This window comes from Micropterus salmoides, unplaced genomic scaffold (assembly GCF_014851395.1).
Source record: "Micropterus salmoides isolate LMB-PRFRI ecotype aquatic unplaced genomic scaffold, ASM1485139v1 Ms_hic_scaffold_4, whole genome shotgun sequence".
In the NCBI taxonomy this organism is placed as follows: Eukaryota; Metazoa; Chordata; class Actinopteri; order Centrarchiformes; family Centrarchidae; genus Micropterus; species Micropterus salmoides.
The window spans coordinates 21,088,956-21,110,150 of record NW_024043372.1 but is presented as its reverse complement, the minus strand read 5'-3'; the positions used below and the strand labels follow the sequence as shown (position 1 = coordinate 21,110,150).

Sequence of the window (21,195 nt, the reverse complement as noted above, 5' to 3'; positions counted from 1 at the left end):
GTAAATATTACTGTTCACCTTTGCTGTAACAAAGTGACTACCCCACATCGATTACTCAATAGGTGGTGGTTGTTGTTTTTTTCTGGGTGGAACACATTTCCAGAGAGCGATAGACAGTCAAGGGTTTTGAATTTAGTTCAGCATTATGTGGTCAAACCAGTTGGAGCTGCTGTGTGAGCTGTGTGTCATTGTGTTACATGTGATTGTCCTTTCTCAGTGAACTGGATAATTAGTGCAGGTGTGTGGATTCTCATGAGGCGATAAACATGTTTGTCAAGACACAGTTTACTTAAAACTGCCAAATCCCCATAACAATACACAGATCATGTTTAAAATGCAGCTCTGTGTATAAGGTGCTTAATCTAGTGTGAAAGTTTGATTAAAAAAACAGTAATGGACTTTGATCCATTGAGGTCTTGCTGGTTACACTGTAATGAGGAATTCAGATCAGGAAGTTTTAGGAATATGTGCATTTTTAAAAGAGAGAGAGAGAGAGACAGAGAAAGAGAAAGAGAGAGGGAGAGAGAGAGAGCGGGAGGGAGGGAGAAATGTCTCTTGAGTCAGATCAGTGACGTCATAAGGTTCAGTTTTCACATGACTCCAACACTTCTAGGCAGCTTTGATAAGGTGTGCCACTAGCTGTGGAGAGGCAGCACATTTCTACCAGTGGATTACCAAGCAGTAAGTAAACTATTTTATCTTTCTATGAGATTACTAGTGTAATTTGATATTATTTCTAATGTTACATTAATATTATCTTGTTTTATCTTCTGTAGTAGCATTGTTTGCTTGTTTAATGCTTGAAGGTGTTCCATGATTTTATGTCTATTAAGGGTTTTGTGAACTTGAAGTTGGAGCCAGTTTAATTCATATGGAACACACAAAGAAAACACCTATACCAGCATTAATTTGCGTCCCTTCTTCCCCAGGCCATAACCAAGGATCTCAGCTATGCTCTAACAGTTTGTTTCGACTGACTGCCTTCCATGCCAGTGTGCAGTTTCAGCCAGGATATCAAGTTAATTTCTAACTGACAGTGATGATGCGGAGGAAGAGACTGGACTTGTTTGACAAGGTGTTCGTGTCGCTCCTGGAGAAAGATATTTGGAGAAAAATGCTGTAGGACTCAAATCTGTCTTCAAGTAAAATGTTTCTTCTTGGATGGTCCATTTGGTGCATTTTACTGACTCTACATATGTCAGCCTGTGTTTTGGAGATTTCTGGATATGACAGCCATGAAGTCATTTGCTCACAGGTACTGTAGGGTACACTGCTTGGATACACTGAAGAAGACAGATTTCCTGTGCTGCAGTACAGTATATACAGTTTTTGTTGACAGATTACACTTTTAATATCCTTTTAGTACTGGGGTAGCCTGTTCTGACATTTTAATTTCCCTTTTCACTGATTAAGTGTTTTGTTCACAAACATAGTTAAAAGCAGAAAAAGAGTTATAGCCATCTGCCAGCATGTCAGACTATAAGGCTGCTGTATTATATGCACATTGACATAGGCTTCTGGACAGCAAATATTTACCATGCTGATGCATTCAGTGAAAATGTCATGCCAATTTTTACCTCTTTTTAGGGTCTATTGGATTGCACCATTAAGGATGAGGTGCCTCTCGCTGAAGCAGAGAATAATTCTTTGGATGTCCAAAACCTGACAGCATATTTCAAGCTCTGCTGCAAGGACAGCCGGCCGTGTACTTTATGCCTGGTGACTGACATCCTACCAGATATAGACATGGAGGATGAAGGTCACTCTGGGCTTGATGAGGAAGATTCTAGTGCCGAGACAATTAATCCAAAAGGTATAAACAAAGGCTGCATGCAGCCCACTGTCATGTTATTACTTGTCATTGAAAGGACCATACCGGTTGTTTAGTAAATCCATTAATTAGGCTTTAAGTTGCTGCTGACTAAAAGTAATTTCCTATCATCCAGGCAGCTGTTGGTTTCATTAAATTACAGTAATGCTTTAAGAAAATCACCTTCAACTTGCTTATAATAGTTATTAAATAATGGTGTAAATAATAGTGAACAATTACTTACCTTACATTTTGTGTCAAAGTTGTATTATTGTCACATAGCAAAAGCACAACAAAGATGGAATTTACAGGCCACCGCGGAAATAAGATGTTTAACTTTACTGTCTTCATTGATCAATGAACCCAGACAAACGATGAATGTAAATGACCTTGCTAGAATATTTTTCGTGATTGATTTGAAACTAATGGAGTAAATGAAAACCAGAGGCAGTAAAAAACCTATGGTATGCTTTCAAAAAACAATTAGCAATACAAAACATGCACATACAGTATGTACAACATGTTAAGTATTTCCTTTATAGCTAAAGGATTAAAACATAAAAAAGACTGGTATGGTATTTTAAGTGTGGGTCTTGGAAGTGAGTTTTAAATACTGCTCTCTATGCTACATTTTACATTACTGTTCCAATTGATTCTGAGCCTCACCCTTGTACTTTCTCCATTGCAACAGCGTCTGTGACAGTGTGTTACAAGGCAACATCTACCATGCCCACGTGCAAGAAGATTGAGTTTACGGTTGCCCATACAGCTCTCACTCAGCAAAACCGGGCAAAGGTACTGTGGACTAATTTAGACTGGAATATAAACTCTGTACTGTCAATAGGGATATATTGTATGCTCACTTCCAGGCACCTTGACTTATAAACTCTGTGTGTGTGTGTGTGTGTGTGTGTGTGTGTGTGTGTGTGTGTGTGTGTGTGACTTCTATAGCTTTCCATTGTGATTACTAAGCCAGTTGGGGTTTCCTTCGGCAGTAAGGTGTTTGTTTATTCTTCTAAATCAAGTCTACCTCGAGAAGTTGTTGCTCCTTCTCAGGATGAAGGTAAAATTTGGTCTTTAAGAGTTTTAACTACAAAGCACCTGTTGAACCAAGTGATACTTTACAGTATTGGAGCAGTGGTTGACACATTTGTATTATCTGTCTTCAGTGTGCTCCCGGGAGCTGCAGGAGCGTGTTGAAGAATGTCGTGGTAAACAAAACAAACATATAACACATGTATTGGTTTTCCTTGGGCCATTTTGCATCTGTATGGAGAAATAAACCAAATTTTCTTTCCCCTCCTTTCAGTGCCCGGACTCAGCATTGTAATTAACCGAGAAATGAATCAGGTGGAGCTGCAGTTTGCTGGCAGCAATGAGAGTCTTCCCTCTGTGTGTGTCCAGTATGAGCGGAATGGGAGATGTCAGGTCAGTGTCAGTGCCTAATTTTAGTGGCAGTTGCAGTTGTGTTTTTTTGTTTTGACATTGTTTTGTGTTTATTTTTGAAGAAAGTATTCAGATCCTTGAATCTAAATTCTCGAAGTTAAAGTACATTTAGCTGATAATACCATATGTGTGTATTATCAGCTAAATGTACTTAAATTATAAAAAGTAAAAGTACTCACAATGCAGAATGTCCCTTTTACATGTTTACATATTATATTTTACTTATTGCATTATTATTAATTATGCATTAATATATAAGCAGCATATTATGTTGTAGCTGCTGGAGGTGGAGCAATATGATGTTGGGTAGTTTCATATAGCAGTGCATCATATTTCATAAGCTGATTATGTTTTATATTTAAATGTTTTCAGAGAAACAAGTAGGGCTGCAACTAATGATTGTTTTAATTTTTGCTGCTATCTTGACTGTAAGGGAGCCAGGAGGGACATTAGAGTGAGATTTCACTCTTCTTTGTTTAAGAGGTGTTAAGAGGGAGAGAGATGGTTTTATTTTGTGTGGTGTGTTACAATGAAATGAATCACAATGTTTAAATTTAGAAGATTGGACTTATCGTCCCGTTTATTGTTCCCTTATTAAGTTTATACTACTGGCATACCCAGGACACAATACCATTGCACTATTCTATGCATCTTACATAAAATTGAGACTCTACTAGTACTTTATTAAAAATGTTGCATACATCTATATAGTAAAACTTTGTCTTTTTTAAAACAGTACTATGCAAAAACACTACTCATGCATACACGCTGGACACACAGCTTACCCTGCACTCCCTGTTCCCCAGCTGTGGGGCTGGAACAGTAACATTATATTTTGGCATCAAAAAAATAAAGATCTGGCATTGAAAACAAAACCGGAACTGAAAAACGAAAAATTAGGATTGAAACATTTGTATTGGAAAATGTATTGGCCCTGAAAAAAGTTAAAACACAGGCATTAAAAAACATTTTATTTTATTTAGATTTTGATTTGCATTCTGATGTGTTTTTTCTGTGACAATCGTAAGATTTTTTCTCCATGTCACTCTTTTTTCAGTGACCTTTTTAAAAGAAACTTTTTTTTTTTACCACAAACCTGTGGTTGCCACGAACAAGTAAAGGCTGGTCCCATAAAAACTCATACAATGTGAATGCCAATTAAGCATAAAGTACATTTCCATCACTTTGATTTCATACATTCAACAATGTAATCATGCTGTTGTTTTTTGTTTTGTTAAATTTATTTAACTTTTATTTAAACAGGTAGGCCGATTGAGAACAAATTCTCATTGGCAAAGATAAAGCAAAGTTGTTCATTACAACATGTGGTTACAAATTTGAATGAACAAAGATACAAAAATACAAATGCAATAAAGAGTATATAAAAGGGACCTGTAACAGGCAGCCACAGTGAGAGACTTCTTAATGAAAAGGTAGATTTTTAAAGGTAGTTTCGGTACAGACTTAGATAGAATAACTGCGCTCTGTAGGCCGTCTTTGCAATAGGCTGCAAATATTCCCTCGATCACTGATAGATCATTTGGTTGAAAGACTGTCAACATTTTGTTGATCTAAGTGTTGTTGTCCTATTTCAGTCACAGTGGGTGTATTATGTGTATATGTGTGTAATGTCTCAGCCAAACTGTAATATTTAACAAGTACCTACAGTTCTTGTAAATGTTAGTCTCCACTGCTTTTCTCGCTCTCTTTTTAGAATTGGAAAATGGCAGCTATTCCTCTGTATTCTGTGACCCCCTGCATGTGTTTCCAGGTACCAGCACTTACACAGCATAATTGCTTAGGGCTAACATATTATCAATGCTGAGTCTATACAGACCTATATGACAGACATGTGTGTGTTTTTAGGTATGGGAAGAGAATGATCAGAGGTCTAGACGCTCTCAAAGCTGCCCTTTCTATAACAGTGGTGAGAAGTTGTCTTTTTTAGTTGTCATCACTTTCTTTCTGCTCTCAGTTTACAGCATAAAGGGTGGGCAGTTGCTAATCGGCATGCTGATGTTTCCTATGTGTCCATTACAGATCTTCTCTTCAAAGAGAACTTATGGCAGAATGTGTCAGTGTCAGTAGGCCAGGGTGAAATGAACAACCTCCACACAATGCTGTTGTGGAACCTGTCTGCCCCCTGCAGGCTGGAGGGTGAAGTGTGGCCCTGTCACAAAGATACCAGCTGCAGGGAGATCAAGGGCTTTAGACAACCGCTGGCAAATGGCAAATGGAGAAAAAACAGCAAGGGACAGTGGGTAAGAAAAGTCCTTAACATCAAATCTCCCCATTTATTTCCACTTTAGTGTTATTATTCCACAGTCTGACAGCATCACATATATATTGGCCATCAGCTTGTTTCAAGCTATGTAATGTTTACACTGAGTAAAATATCTATATGGCTGCACCATTCGATCAAATAAATATGCTAGAGGTCTTGTGCAAACTGGTATACACATCATTGTATCATTGGAAACTTTTGGAAGTTCTCTGGGTTTGAATCATGCCTGGCTTCACAGCATGAGTATGTAAAGGCTGACCCAAGATTTATTATGTGTCCTCTTCAGGAGACAACAGGGGTGTTTGAAGACATCAACCTTCAGCGCTCACCATGTGTGCTGGTAAAGTATTTGCAACTGTCCTCCTGTGAATCATGTACTTAGTTATTGAATTTTAATAACTCATTTATGTTTATCCATTTGTGCAGGTGAACGTAAAGGGGATGGGACATGAGCTGGGTCCATTTTGCTTTAATAACAGTGAGTCTGACACAGTTTATAATAATAAATGATGCAGGTTGGAGCATGACATATTTACATATTTTGACATGATATGTTTTGCTAAAATACAGCACCTGTTTCTTAAGGTTTTAATAAATGGCGTTTTGTTTTGTACTATTTGCAGCTGACCGGTGGCGCTGGAGTCTCGTGGTTGTTGGTGCTATGCTGCTGATTTGCTTGACTATGCTCATATTCCATATCCTTCATGACTTTGTCAAGAGTAAGTTGTTTTAATTGTTTCTTGTGTGTGTTAAATTCTTAAGTGTGTGAAATATGGTAGAGGAGAAACATACCGTAAATGAAGAAAACAGAGCGGTGCCTAATTTCTCTGCTCTGGAATTTGTAACAAGCCCATGATGAAATTGCCCAACTTGTCTGGTGAATTTCCTCAGGCACTTCCAACAAAGGCTCCTTTTATTTGCCTCAAAGACCAGATCTTGTTTACTAGATCTGGGAATTATTCAGAAAAGACTGTCTATTTTACCCACATACAGTTTAGGAAATCAATTATTTGTGCTACTGAAATGATTTATTTGACGTATTTCTGTTAAATTTACTCTTAATTTTATGATTTTTATAGAATGGGTGTGGAGCTGGCATCATGGCAGATTTGTAGAGAGTAAGTGTTCTACTACTACTACTTGTAATATAAACTTCGTGAAGTTTTGATGGAACAAGTCAAATCTTTGACATCTGTCCCCTTGTTTTTCCTCTCTAAAGTTGGCAGAAAGCGTCATGTGGTGTTGCTGAGCCCCCCAGATGTGGATGATAGTGTTTCGGAGTTAGTATGTCGGCTTGGCTCTTGGCTCTGTAACCAGGGCTTCAGTGTATCTGTGGACCAATGGAGCAGGAAGGAGCAATGCTCTCTGGGGCCTCTGCCATGGCTGCACTCCCAGCTGCTGGAGCTGAAAAGCCATGGTGGCCGAGTTGTGCTCGTCTTGACTCGCAAGGCTTTGGAGAGGGCAGAGGAGTGGACTCGCAAAGAGGTTATAATGATGACGGGGGATGACGAGGGTCTCCCTCAGATATTGTCCCCTTACTCTGATGTGTTCACGGCCTCCCTGTGCCTCATCCAAGCGGACAAACAGCTGGGAAGTGCTGGAGAACGTTTTCTTCTGGTGAAATTTGATTCCCATCCACGCAGTGACAGGAGTCTACCAGAGCTTCTTCAGGGGCTGCCCCTGCTCCAGCTTCCCTCTCAGACGCAGGCTCTGTTGACTGAACTCTCTGTGGGAGGGACAAGCAGGGGATTAGGTAGAAGGACATGGACAGGGTGGAAATGGAGTGCCTCAGATGAGTGGAGATCAAAGCCTAAAGAGGGATCAGACTGTAAATATGTTGGAGTTTAGAAGAACTTGTAGACTGCGCTTTTAAATCACCCATAAATGTCATGCTGATCATTTTTGTACCTCTGTGCATATGAAGAACATGTTTATCCAAATTGTGGATGAGATGAACAGAGGACACGATTATCTATAGACTATTGTTCTTAATGACCAAAATCAACACTTTCACAGTACTTTCCGACTTCACTTCCCTATCTGGAGTTTTCAGCTCCAAACCCTTTATTTTTTACTAAAGATGTTAAATAATGTCCTAATTATTTAAGGAGGCGGTGCTTTTTAGCAACCATTATTCAAATAGCAGTAAATAGTGTATTTGTTGAGGACTATTTTCAGCCACATATTGTTTGTGAATATCTTAGACAGCAGGACATGCCTATGTTAATTTGTATGAAGGAAAATGTCACAATGTACAACAATGTTGATGTGTTTTAAATGTGGAGGTCTATGGCACTGAGAAATACATTATATCAGGCTTTGTCTACAAAGACAAATCTTTTTTTAGGATTAATTTATGGTTTGCTTGTATCTTTTCATGAGATTTTTTGACCATAACAAAATAGAATATAACCAGACCTATTAGTGCTGTAAAGTGCTTAACCAAAAAATCTACAGGCTAATTATATCTATGTACTGTGAGTCTGTAGATAACACTTGTCTATAAATATATTTGCTCATGGTGGATCTCGGGTTGTGATTGGCCAGTGTCAGGTTAAGGACACAGAGAAGCGCTTGTTCAGAATGTCGTTACATTCTGGAGGGGCGGTGTTGTGAGTCTGACGCAGGTTCCGCCCGCTCAGAATGTTTGGTTCATTTGTCCAACACAAAGGAGATCTGGAAGTGTGTCAAGCGCTTCTCGGCCGAGTTCTGTGCATTTAAAAACTTTACCAAAGACGACATAGTCCAGACTCAGTCGGCGTACGAGCTGTAGGAGGTAAAAGTTACGCCCTTAACTTTAAGATTTTGTTTTTATGTCCACTTAAATGCCTGGTGTGTTAACAGTTTTACAGTGAGTTGATCTGATTTGTCAGAAAGTGACGTTAAATTATAATACGAAAGCTGGAATGTGACGCAGTTCTTCAGTTAATTATTTATTGGAATAGAGCCTGCTTGTGACAGTACCTGAAATATTAATAAATATTTATAGCTCATTGTGTTGCTACAGCATGATTCATATATCTTAATGAAGATTCTGTGACACTGGCATATATTCTGCAACTTTTATATTTTCTGCTTCTGTTCAGTTTCAATTGATCAAACGCGGTTTCTAATGAAACAGTATTTTTGTATGTAACATTTAATCTGGAAAAGTAACAGTGGCTGTCAGGTAATAGTTGCTTCTTACATGCAGTGAAGCAGATGTATAAAGTTGCACAAAATGAAAATACTAAATTAAATTAGTACTGAAAATGGTACTTATGTACAGTACTATGTCACTTTCCACCACTAGAGTGCCACACACAGTCAGACTTCTTTACCAAAATAATAATAAACTGTTTATTTATACATTATTTTAATGGGTGACATTATATAATCTAAAATATATATCTTTATTTTTGTGATTTTTTTTTTTATCCCTCATATACTTTATTTTGTTAGCAGTTCCTAGTTCTTTTGATCCCAACTTGCAAGCATCATTTAACAAGCATAGATGTGATATTTTGAACAACTTTATCTTCCTGACCTGATGGGATAGATGAGAGTAAGGATGGCTCACAGAAACCTGCTGCAGGCTGCTTGGCTGTGTTGTCTGTTGGCTGTTCGGGTTCACAGCTGTCCAGATGCCTGCAGTAAGTGTTCAGGCCCAGAAAAGGACCAGTGTGAGGAATGTAGAGCAGGATGGACCCTCCATAACAACTCCTGTGTAGGTACTGTATTACAGAGACTTGTGTACAAGTCTGGACATCATCATGTACATGTCCAGTTTGGCATAAGACAATATGAATAATGACTGAATGTATATATGTTTTGATCTGTTTTAGACATTGATGAGTGTGGCACAGAGCTGGGCATCTGTCCTACAAACAGTTACTGCTTCAATACAGAGGGTTCCTTTGAATGCAGAGGTCAGTGGTTTAGACTTAATGCAAAAGACACAATATTTAGGCTACATCTATAGAAATAGAAATTAAATAAAAAAGAAATGAGTAATAAAATAAACCTGTCAGAAAATAGTGAGAACTAACAATCATAATTTCCCAGATGATTATAGTAATAATAACTTTATTTTTATAGCCCTTAATCTAAACAAGGTTTCAAATCGCTTCACAGAATACTTTAGAATAAAAAAAGATACATAACCATACAAAATAAAGTTACAATATGAGAATAAAATAACACAAAACACCACAACCACACCAAAGTTATAAATTAAGCATCAAAGAGAAAACGTTCCTATAAAGATATGTTTTAAGCAGTGATTTAAAAACAGGTAATGTACTGGCAAGTGGGATCTCCTCAGGTAAAGAATTCCAGAGTCTAGGGGTCCTGATGGCAAAAACCCAGTCATCCTTAGTCACCAGCCTTGACCTAGAGACAACTAGCAAGGGTAGGCTAGAGGTTCTCAAGTCACGACTTGGAACATAAGGAGTCAAAAGCTACCTAATATAGCTGGGGGCCAGACCATGTTAGGCCTTGAAAGTCATTAAAATAATGTTAAAATCAATCCTGAATTTAGCTGGCAACCAGTTAAGGGAGGCAAGAGTAGGGGTGAGACCTCCGGTTTGTCTTAGTTAAAATTCAAGCAGCAGCATTCTGCACTAGTTGACACCAAGCCACTGAGGATTGACTAAGATATGTAACAAAGCATTGCAATAGTCCAGGCATGAAAAGACAAACCTTTCTAAGTCGGGGAAAGAAATAGCTGATTTAATTTTGGTAATATTTATTAGGCAGAAGTAACAGGATTTAATGAGATTGTTGAGATGTGGTTCAGTTCAGTTGTGAATCAAATGTGACACCTAGATTTCTGGCTGAAGGCTTTATATTGGTTGCCAGTGGACCAATAAACTGTTGCTTTCAGGGCCACAGATTATTACTTCTGTCTTGTCTGAGTGCAGAAAGTTCTCAATAGCAGTTAAGCATTCCATTAAAATGCCCAAATAGCTAATGTTATCTGCCCTAAAGGACAAGTAGAATTGCGTAGTGTCAGTGTTGCAGTGATAGGAGACCCAATTAAAATGACTGATAATGTTTCCTAATGGAAGCATATGAAGGGAAAACAAAATGGGACCAAGAATAGACCCCTGTGGCATCCAGCACATTAGTTGAGTGGGGTGCCACAGGCACAGGTGAAGTAAGCTAGGGCAGATTGTACCTATAACCTCCTTTAGGAGTGAAGTGGGTAAGATGTCAAGAGAGCTTGAAGAGGAATGCATGTGAGACAGTATCGATGATCTCAGGACAGGCAGGGTGATTAGAAATATTGACAACAACAGTGGTAGTAGGTGCAATGTTAACCCTGATGTCAGTGGCTTTTTGCTTACTAAAGAGAAAAAAAAATAACAGTCAGCAGATGAAGAGGCTGGGGGAACAGGGTAGATAAGTGTATTAATGGTTTATAGGATTAAGCTGGTTAGTGGTGATTAGGTTTAGAGAATTAGTTCAGTTTTCTTTTTCTTCTTTTACACTATCTTTTAAGACTCAATCCAAGGAGAAATTCTGAGTTTAATGGGAACAGTGGCATCTAGGGTAGTTTGACAGGCATTATTGGAGCTATTGAGTAAAACATTAGCTCCACTGGGGGAGCTCAAATATTCATAGATGGGGGGCATAGCTCAAGCTACTGGCTACTGTCGCCAGGTGATACCCAAGTCTCAATTAAAAATAAAAAGTACCAATTAGTAGAGGAAATAAGGCCATTAAAAATAAGCACCCTATCTTACATTTAGGAGAACCAGTCTCACAGATAGGCGTATGCCAGAAGAAAGAGTAGTCTTGACAGGAATTAAATTATAGATCCTGCGTGTGAGTTTATAGGGCTTAAGGTTTGTGGCTGGCAGGTAATAGATAACAGATTTGTGGGGTTGCTGTGCAGGTTGATAACACTATTTGGTCTTTCACTAATCACAACATGTATGGGCAGCGCTTCAGGAGAGTGTCTTTTTGATTTTGAAAGGCCATCAAGATAAGCAGTGGGTCCCAGCTTGATAAGGTAACAGGGGGGAGCTAGTGAGATTCTGCCAGGAGTGCAGGGAAAAGGTTTGCTTGCATTTGGAGACCGGAAGTGACTGATGTCGAGCCTTCTTTGTTTGTCTGGACATGTAGAATGGGATAGTCAGACAGTTAGGGTGAAGTCTTCAAATAAATGTTTTTTAGCCAGCCAGCTGATTTTCAATTTGCAGTGCAGTTTTTATCTAATAAATGGCTTTTAAAAGTCAGTTAATCAGTTGTTAAAATAGTTTTCTATTAATTTATTATTGATCTACTCATTGATTGACTACTAATAGTTTCAGCATTAATTCTGGAAAATTATGCCCCAAAACTGACAAAAGGAGGTAAAAAGTCAAAAATATATATCAATAAATAATATTGTTAGTTAAATAATTAAAATGGCGTGTGACCTCCACTCAGTTGGTAAAAAAAGAAACAAACTTTTTCTTTTATCCCAGGTTAGCTGAGGCTAACTTTCTTTATAAAACTACACCATTCAGTGCAGATCATATTAATCATCCATATACTGTGTATACACCTAAAGCACCACTGTGTAAACTCATAACAACCAATGAAGCACTTAAGCAGCCATGAAAATGCTCACAAAGTCAGCTAGTTAGTTAGTTTTTGGTTTAGTTAGTTTGACATTATGAGAAAGGAGACAGTAAATCACACACATCTAAAAACAAATGTCCAGCTAATATTAAATATTACCCCCTCTCTGATCCAAACTGATTGTGTTTGGATTGTGTCATATACAGTGTTTACAGCAAATGAGTGCGTCTGTAAGTGAAGAAATTTCACTCTTCACTCTTTTCTCAGACTGTGATCCGGCCTGTGCGGGCTGTATGGGCAGGGGACCAGCTCGCTGCAGGAAATGTGCCTCTGGGTACACGCTGATGGGGTCCAAGTGTTTGGGTAATTGTGTAAAAGAGAATATTTTGAATATTATTTCATGTATCCATTAAAGACTTTGATGAGATGATATCATTTGCCTCTCTTTCTTTTGCTCAGATATAGATGAATGTAGTGACAGAGTACTCGCCTGTCACGGCCTGGATGAGATTTGTGCAAATACAGAAGGCTCGTTCCGCTGTGACTGTGCTAAAGGATTCTTCCGCAAAGACGGTGTTTGTGTGAAGAAGCAGCTGCCTAGTGAGTCTCATCACACACACAGAAGGAGGTTTGTACGTATAATCACGTGACCTCACCGCAGACTTTCACATGTCCGTCTCCTTGTGCAGGTGTCAAGGAGAAAGGTCTCTTCGAGGATATCAAGGATGACGAGGTGGAGGTGCTGCAGCAGATGTTGTTTGGGGTGGTGCTTTGTGCTCTTGCCACGATGGCTGCTAAGGGAGATTTGGTCTACACATCTGTATTCATGGGCGCAGTGGCAGCCATGGCAGGGTACTGGCTTTCTGACAGGGGAAACCGTTTGTTAGACAGCTTCCTAAAGGGACGTTAAAGCTAAAAACTGCAAACCGGACTTCAGTGTTTCATATTGACAAATGCGTGTGCCACTGCTCAGCAAGGCCTAAAACTATTACTGTTACAGGTGAATCTTGTGCATTCACTTGTGGACAGTATATAAGTTATTGATATGAAAACACTTTGTGCATGGAAAGATTTTTGTCACACTTCTCTATCTGTAAGAGAAATTATCATGCCAGTCTTTATACAACCACTGAACCATTACGAAAATAATGTGAAACTCCAAAGTTTTATTGTTATGTTTTAGAACAGACATAAAATAGTTAGTGCTAAGAGAGTAAATCTACCTACAATAGAAAAGGGCATCCTTTCATATTTGAAGCTGTGTTATTGGAATTCAGGAAACCCAGAAAGAGTGACAAATGAAGTGCCAGTTTTCTGTCCCTGTAGGTTCGTTCTGTACTGCTAGCTTTTATTTTGGTTGACTGTTAAGGATTAATAATCATTCTTTCACTGCACAGTCTTTAAATATTTGCAGATATAACTAGCTGGGCAAAAGCCTATTGTGAATGTTAAGCGTGAAAGTTTATTCTTCACCATGTAAACAGAAAAAAGCTTTGTTCGAGGTCCAATTATCTGCTTTGTCTTAAGCTTTTCAACTGAATTTCACAGGTTTCATCGGTGGTTGCTATATTGCTTAAACAGTTGAGCAAACTCCAGTCACTGTTTAAGACTGTGGGATGCAGTTGAAAGGGCTTAGCGTTAATGATGTCTAAAAAGGATAAAGAGAAAGAAAAATACTTTTAGAGATTCCAATGTTTTCATCATACAGCTATAACATCATCTGGTACTGAGCTGGAACGTCTCACCCTATTAAGTGTTTTCAAGCAGCTACCTTGTTTTGGCATTTAGAGCCACCAACATAAAGTGTGTCAGTTGTAGCTTGAATAAAGTATATACAGCTTGCTTGAAATCATGTATGAATACTTAAACCATGTATTAGATTGGCTTTTTGTACTTTTTGTAACACTGTTTTTGCATCAAGCTGTATCATGTACAATGCAGTATATAAAGTAGTAAAATGTGTAATGCCACCTTTCTTCATGTGCACATGTATATGTATATCTTAAGACTATAAGTCACTGAAATAAATATGTCTTATGTTTAGGATTTGTTTTATTATTTTGAAGGGCCCTGCTGTTGTTAATGATACATTTGTTGATGACACTGTTATAATATAACATTACTGAATGTTAAACTCCAATACTTTTATGTGTTTTTTAAAAACAAATATGTGAAAGGATCACACAAAGTGACACTTTAGAAATTGTTATTAGAATAAGTTACCAATTTAGATAATAGTGTTATTCATACCAAATTCTTTTTGCAGTACAGGACAAGATTATTGTATTTGAACTACCACAGTGCTTGTCTGCAATTTCCAGCAGTATCATACCATGACTGGTTTAGTACTAGAAAATACTGAATGGACTATTAAGATTTAACAGATTTTAATTTAGAGTAGAAAAGTGCAAACAGAGACAGAAAGAAATTCACCTTTATTTGATGGATATAAACAAGCTGGCCAACACTCAATAGTAATATTCTGATACAGCACATACAATAGCAAACTGGGGCACTGAGGACAGCCTCCTAGGTTTGAAAAAAACAAAAAACATTACAGAGTATCCATGCTTCATTCAAAACTTTGACTCAGTCTCGCGTTTTTTTTCTCTAGGGACTTCCTCTGATTGTTTTTTTTTTTTTTTAAATAGATCATTCACTTGTGCATTCATAACACACACACACATAGACAGACACACGCACACACACACACACACACAGACATCCATAAAAGCAGCTGCGCGCACACACACACACACACACACACGTGCACACACACACACGCGGGCACACACACACACACACACACTCTCTCTTTTCTGAATACATTTACACAAGCAACCCCAGAAACATGCTGCACTCTCACAAAACTGCACAGGCTGTCTACTAATGGGACACAGTAAGTGAGACACACATCACTCTCAAACACAACATCACACCGTCACAATGCAGATGCAATTAATGAGTGAGGAATGATGCTTCATGGGACATTAGCTCACGTTCACACAAGAAATCATTCAGCATGCTGGACACTCACATTTAACTTGTTCCTAGGTTTTTACTGTACAGCTCAAAACATTTACTTATACAAATAGTACAGTCTCAAACTGGCATATTCAATAAGGTGAAACAATAGAAAAAATAAAGCTAACTTAAATTTAAAAAAATGATTAATAAAAAAGTAAACACAATATTTGTTCTGTCAAACAAAAATGTTTCTGGCATTGGTCACAGTGATTTGTTTAATCCAAAGTTTTCAGCAACCGACAAAAGAAAAATAACCTGTATACAATAATAATAATAAAGTGAAAATGTATGTTAAGCTTTTCATTCTTTTTCTTGAAGGCCTTTGAATATTACTGGTCAATCTACAGGCCTTCCAACTCAAGTCTTTCTACACAGCTGCTTCTAGGCACAGATGCAGACTTGACTTCTTGACTCCACCTCACACTGAGCGCAATGTCAGTCATTCAGAACCAGGATTAGTCTTAAGTCTAAGCCCAGGAAACCAGCCCCAGCATTTAAGCCTGTGTCTCCAAAACCTTTTTGACACAACGGTTGAGAAATCGTTCTGCATAGAGAACAGGAGATTATCCTTACATCATCACTTTCAGTTGGCACATCATGTAAAAGTCAGCATGCATGGGCATGTTTCATGTTTTCTACCATGTAAATCATATATGGTATTTCATGGTAGGAGAACCCCCTACTTCAAGTATTCAGTAGATAAGGACCTGAAAATGGAGGATTCGTACTCCGCCCCCCTGATGGTGAAGTGAGAGGATTTTTGCTCCTCTGTCTGTTTGCATTGTCTTCCCTTTTTTAAAAGAAAATCCAAATCAGGACCTTTCTCGTAACAATTTGTAAACACAAACACCAACATTTCACACAATCTGTTGATTCTTGGTCAGTGACAGGAGCTGTAAAGGTTCATGTGTGAAGCGGACACATGAAAGATGATGCAGGGATCACCTCGGTTTGTGGAAGATGGAAAAATGCTTATATACAACAATCAACACTTTGGCCATATAAGGGAGACACACAGGCACCATGAGGGGAGGGAGAGGAAGTGGGAGGGTAGTAACAGTCTAATTCAATTTTCCACTGTACTGTGACAATATGTGTGGTTTTTCTACTTAATCAGCTGTCACGGTCACGTATGTCACCACTTCTGTTTACAAGACAACAACGACGACAAACAAGCGAAAGAAATGCATCCCGACAGAGTCACTCAAACTGCCACTTGGATGTTCATAGTGATAGTCCTCACTCACAAGTGCATGTTTCTGTCTGCTGAGTGCAGCAGACATAATCTCATTGCTACCTATGTGAGCTGCAAGATTCAAGACAAGTCTTCTTCTTTTTTTTTTTTTTGTTCGAAGTTGTCACCACAAGCCAAGTGGTCTTCAACTAAATGTTTTCACATTAAGAAAGGAATGTAATAATGTCATCTTTTCTAGACTTCTAGATAGATTTTGGATACACAACTCTATTTCCCATAAACTGCTCTAAAGCTCTTTTTTCAGGCTGTCCTGTGTTTTCAGACAGGGAATGTTACTTGCTGCTGAGGGTTTTTTTTCACAATGTACAAATCAGAGGAAAATCACAGCCCTCAACACTCTAAATAAGACATCTCTCTCTGACCTCCAGCCAGTTAGAAAAATAACCATGAAGAAAAAAACATATATTATCTTGTCAGTTTGAAACAATTTTCTGACCACGTATAGACACACTCTATAGATTTCTCTCTATATATATAATATATGCATATCTATCATATATGTGTACAGTTTTTACGAGGCACAGGCCACCTTGTTCAGAAGAAGAAAACAAGTCACTATGTTTGGGGAGGTCACATAGACTACAGCTGGAAGAGGAGAATTACAAGGGAGAGGGGTACAGGGGCATCCTGTAGGTCAGAGACTGGGGTGTCAATGGTACAAACAGACCTGCAGGGAAAACATCTATTGAACATTGCCTCCACTTCATAGTGAGCAGTATTTATAGTAGCAGTATTCATACAGATAAATCATCTCTTTGTGGGTCTGGAAGTGATCGCTGCTCACAAAGCCCCCAAGGTCGAACCGTATGTACAAAGCACTTTTACAGTTGTTTATTAAGCCCATTGTGGGATCAAGTCCCTCTACTGTAAAATGACTAAAAGATGCTCTTGACCCGGTCTTCTGACACCATTTAGTTTGAGCACCAGCAGAAGCACCATTAGTAAAAATTCCTGCAACACGGAGGCGGTGCATAGGTGCATAGTCTCAGAACCTCAAAATAATCTAACTGATGAATATTTTCTGACCACTCTCTTGGCCGCTCTGATTGGATGGTTAATTACACTTTGAGTGATACATTTGAGTAAGGATGGGGAAATAAAAATGCATTCACTCTACGGTGACACCTGCATAGATTGATTTTTTTTGACTAAATTTGATTAAAATGAGGTAACATGAAGAGAAACATCAATGGCAGCCACAACCTTAAGGCTACAACACGCCCAAGAACAGAAGGGCCCTGCTCATGCAGCCAAGAAAACCCCCGATGCTGCAGGCAAGGCTAAAGGCGTATTATCAGTCAACTCTAAGCTCTTCCTTTTGCAAACAAGAGATGACAACAAAAAAAACTCAAATCAATTGAATCTGGTGCGTGTGGAACATACTATATATACTATTTTGTGGAATGAGCAAGTGAAAGGACACTACATCACTTTTAGAAATGCTAAACATGAGCTTCTTTAGAAACGCAGGGTGGGGCATGTATAAAGGTACAAAAAAAAGAAGTCACTCTGTGCCACAAAGAGTAAAATAGCTCATTGACACAGTCAGACGACTAAAGCAACAGAAGGGACTCTGTACACTAAGGGTCATGAAAGCCAGGTAGAGGGGTCAGACGTCACCAGGTGGGTCAGCAGGGCAGTGAGGATCAAGAAACCATGACATAGTCAAGTGGGGGAGCCAACCAGAGCCAAAGGAATTAGTCAGGCAGGTGAAACAGTCAGCAGGACAACCATGATCTTGAATCAACCAAAGGAAGAAGGATGACGAACAAATACTGGGCTGGCAGACAGTCATGAGATCTCTGCAGGGAGGATCAAGAGGGTGTTGTTGGCCTGAGGAGGTGCAGCATCCTGCAGGTGACAGACAGGTGAGGTGACCTCCGTGAGATCTCTTATGCGGGGCTGCTATGTTTATCACATTCCCTGTCCAGGCAGGAATTTGACACACAGCACATCTGTCTCTACGTCCACAACAACATCTGACTCTTTCCTTCGTATGCCATCCCATATCTGTGATCCTGTATGGAGGGAGTAGAAGACATCTACTGCTGTTCACACAAAGAAGAGGTCCCAGGTCACCTTGAGCAGAAAATGAAGAAGAACACAGTATAAGCAAGTTTCAATTTGGAAATGTTTTTTGAATAACTTAATTAATTACATTTATTAATTTAGCTGATGCTTTTATCCAAAGCGACTTATGCTATATATGTCAGAAGTCGCATGCTTCTGGAGAAACTAGTTAAGTGTCTTGCTCAGGGACACATTGGTGGATGTGTCGCAGTGGGAATCGCACCCAGATCTCTCACACCAAAGGAATGTGTTTTATCCACTGCTCCATCGTCACCCCAATTAATATTATGTGCTATTAGACATTAACAAGGTAATTATCTCAGAATTACGAGATTACAAGATTTTCTTGGGGGGAAAATTCTGCTTTGTTTTATTCTTGTTTTATAAGATACTTAAAATCTCAAGAGAAGCTCTCATTTAGCTCAATTTCATGGAAGCAAACATGAAATAATGTCTGTTTAGTATAATGAGACATTATTTGAGACTTCGGGAGATTCTCCTGTCTTTAAGTAATATAGATGGTATTGTTATTAGTTTATTGAACCCATACTTGAAATCATATAGGCCAAGCAATGTTGTTGTTTAAGGGTCAGGCATATTTGTTTGTTTTTGTTTTTTTTTTCAAAATGTGAATGCATTACGCTTTTGTAATTATGTGTGCCCTAATGTGAAATGTGTGAAATTACCTGCTCAGCTGTCAGTCCCCCCGCATGACCTGCGCACCTGTGTGCCCCCTCCTCTTCGCCCGGAAAATAAACAAAGGTCCCATTTCTGAGTGTTTGTTGATTGAGTGGAGGTAATAAATGTTTGGTAGGGTAGTGTTTCAACATCATGGAATGGCTGTGCTCCTCCACTAGTGACTGAATCATCTGATTGTGAGAGATGACAAAATATAAATGTCCAGACGTCATGCAGCTGTTTCATTTGTTACAGAATATAGCAGACGCTGCAGGCGGAGAGGAAATCGAGTGGGAAAGTTTTAAATATATCTCACCCCTCAAAACAAATTAGAGCTTTGGTTGTCACAGCATGGATTACGCCCAGATGCCCTCGTCATCATCCTGTTGTTACAGGCCAACAGTAGCGATATGCATGAAGGGAAGAAAGTAGACAGAAACTGGAGTAAGTGCTGATCAAAAGAGGCCACTGGAACAGCAGGCAGTGTCATAGGAAAATAAGCACATTTGAAAAGTCAGCATCAAATAATTTATTAACGTGCTAAGTAGTTACTTTGGGAGGATTTGCAGGATCACATGAGAAAGTTTTCTACCAAAGTTTTTCCATGTGGGTTCCATGGTACCCTTGTGTCCCTTATGGACGGGGCCAACGGTGCCACAAGATTTGTTTACTTTTTTTTTTTTTTTAACCACATAAACACTAAGTTGACCTTTTCATTTGTTTTGAAAAATGTCTACACTCTGAGCAAGACATGAGAGCAAGAGAAATGCTGATTCTCAATAACGTCTGAGACGACCAAACCCTTACCGACCAGAATATCTAAAATTAGACTTTACAATGAAAGCATGAATTTTCATTATAGGGAAAGTAAGTTGGTATGAACCAAAATTAAACAATGACATGGGAGACATCTAACCTGGTCCTGGGTGGGGCGGTGACCAGCATGTGGGGGTCCTCGGGCCGGTCCGCCACGATGATGGGGTGACGGGTGACGTGGATGCTGCCCGTGGTGCGGGTGTTGTGGGTGCTGAGGGTGTTGTGGATGCTGAGGGTGCTGAGGGTGTTGTGGGTGCTGAGGGTGCTGAGGATGCTGAGGATGCTGGGGATGTGGATGTTGGGGGTGAGGTCCTTGTTGGGGAGGGCCGTGTGGGTGCTGAGGGTGAGGGTGCTGCGGAGGGGGGTGTCCATGTGGGTGTTGTGGAGGATGCTGTGGGTGCTGTTGGTGAGGGTGTTGGGGCTGCGGGGGGCGTGGGTGCTGTTGGTGCTGGGGAGGCGGCTGGGGGTGCTGAGGGTGCTGCTGGGGGTGCTGCTGGTGAGGAGGATGAGGGTACTGGGGTTGTGACTGCTGCGGGTGTGGGTGTTGTGGGGGAGCCTGTGGGTGCTGTGGGTGTTGCGGATGCAGGGCGTGTGGATATGGAGTCTGCTGGGCATGGGGAGCGTGGGGGTACTGGGGCTGCGGCTGAGGCTGAGCGTGTGGGGGCTGAGGCTGGGGGTGGTGAGGACCGTGTGGATGATATTGCTCATCTTCGTAGTTGTCGGCTATCAGCTTCATTCTGCTTTGTGTCTGTAGAAAGAGGAAACCGGTTATGTGTGTGATGATCTGCAGCTGTTAAAAAGAATATTATTCCCTCATAATGAGTACATATAATGTGTTTCTGACGGAACAAAGCACATATTGTCAGCATTTATGGGTGGACATAAAAACAGGAACACCTTACAATGTAATACAATCCAGCACAAAAACCATTCAACCAACACTGAGAATTATTCTGTTCCTTTTTTTTTTCAGACTCAAAGCTGTGTCAGTCGCTGATTCATCTTTGCAGTCATTTTTAAGGTCATTGTAATTTTGTTAAGAATAGGTTTGGAACAAGTTCAAAATTTTGATAACTACGATAATTCTCTGTCTTGCCAAGTTAGATTAGAACACTGATACCACTCATACATCTGTACATTGAAGCTATGTTTCTCTATCTTAGCTTAGCATAATGACTGGGAACAGGGGCTTTGTTTTAAGGTAACAAAATCTACCTCCAAGCACTTTATATCAGTACAAAGACAAAGCTGTGAAAATAA

General features: G+C 39.4%; 3 protein-coding genes across 6 annotated transcripts in view; 2 read left to right on the top strand and 1 right to left on the bottom strand.

The window, feature by feature from the left end:
- The first annotated feature begins 524 nt into the window (after positions 1-524).
- il17rc (interleukin 17 receptor C) lies at positions 525-8,533 on the top strand. 2 transcript variants are annotated; one of them, XM_038697597.1, is made up of 15 exons: positions 525-681; positions 930-1,075; positions 1,588-1,813; positions 2,502-2,605; positions 2,762-2,873; positions 2,980-3,021; positions 3,120-3,238; positions 4,971-5,027; positions 5,123-5,183; positions 5,297-5,517; positions 5,827-5,880; positions 5,967-6,018; positions 6,164-6,259; positions 6,620-6,658; positions 6,760-8,533. In XM_038697597.1, the coding sequence occupies exons 2-15, from the start codon at positions 1,040-1,042 to the stop codon at positions 7,386-7,388; spliced, it is 1,848 nt and encodes a 615-aa protein (XP_038553525.1). In that variant the 5' UTR covers positions 525-681; positions 930-1,039; the 3' UTR covers positions 7,389-8,533. The 2 variants fall into 2 exon arrangements, with proteins under 2 accessions (XP_038553525.1, XP_038553524.1); XM_038697596.1 differs by lacking the exon at positions 525-681 and having other exon boundaries at positions 936-1,255.
- On the top strand, positions 8,196-14,132 carry LOC119886692 (protein disulfide isomerase Creld1). The gene is made up of 6 exons (XM_038697598.1): positions 8,196-8,316; positions 9,079-9,250; positions 9,365-9,448; positions 12,357-12,452; positions 12,549-12,689; positions 12,779-14,132. Exons 2-6 carry the CDS (start codon positions 9,079-9,081, stop codon positions 12,997-12,999), a joined length of 714 nt encoding a protein of 237 aa, XP_038553526.1. The 5' UTR covers positions 8,196-8,316; the 3' UTR covers positions 13,000-14,132.
- Positions 14,133-14,505: 373 nt separating this feature from the next.
- The window catches only part of erc2 (ELKS/RAB6-interacting/CAST family member 2), a 39,730-nt gene continuing 33,040 nt past the window's right edge, over positions 14,506-21,195 (bottom strand). For all 3 annotated transcript variants that reach the window (XM_038697856.1, XM_038697855.1, XM_038697857.1), the window contains 4 exons: positions 20,036-20,683; positions 19,436-19,502; positions 19,128-19,310; positions 14,506-18,450 (listed from right to left, as the gene is read on the bottom strand). In XM_038697856.1, coding sequence (XP_038553784.1) covers positions 19,476-19,502; positions 20,036-20,683 — 675 coding nt within the window. In that variant the 3' untranslated portion in view covers positions 14,506-18,450; positions 19,128-19,310; positions 19,436-19,475. The remainder of the gene's footprint in view (positions 18,451-19,127; positions 19,311-19,435; positions 19,503-20,035; positions 20,684-21,195) is intronic.

Bases quoted from the DNA above. Each gene is read 5' to 3' on its own strand.
- LOC119886692 (XM_038697598.1), top strand. From the start codon at position 9,079: ATGAGAGTAAGGATGGCTCACAGAAACCTGCTGCAGGCTGCTTGGCTG. The intron at 12,453-12,548 runs GTAATTGTGTAA...TCTTTTGCTCAG, and splicing joins GATGGGGTCCAAGTGTTTGG to ATATAGATGAATGTAGTGAC. The intron at 12,690-12,778 runs GTGAGTCTCATC...CTCCTTGTGCAG, and splicing joins TGTGAAGAAGCAGCTGCCTA to GTGTCAAGGAGAAAGGTCTC.
- il17rc (XM_038697596.1), top strand. From the start codon at position 1,148: ATGTTTCTTCTTGGATGGTCCATTTGGTGCATTTTACTGACTCTACAT. The intron at 5,028-5,122 runs GTACCAGCACTT...GTGTGTTTTTAG, and splicing joins CCCCCTGCATGTGTTTCCAG to GTATGGGAAGAGAATGATCA. The intron at 5,881-5,966 runs GTAAAGTATTTG...CCATTTGTGCAG, and splicing joins AGCGCTCACCATGTGTGCTG to GTGAACGTAAAGGGGATGGG.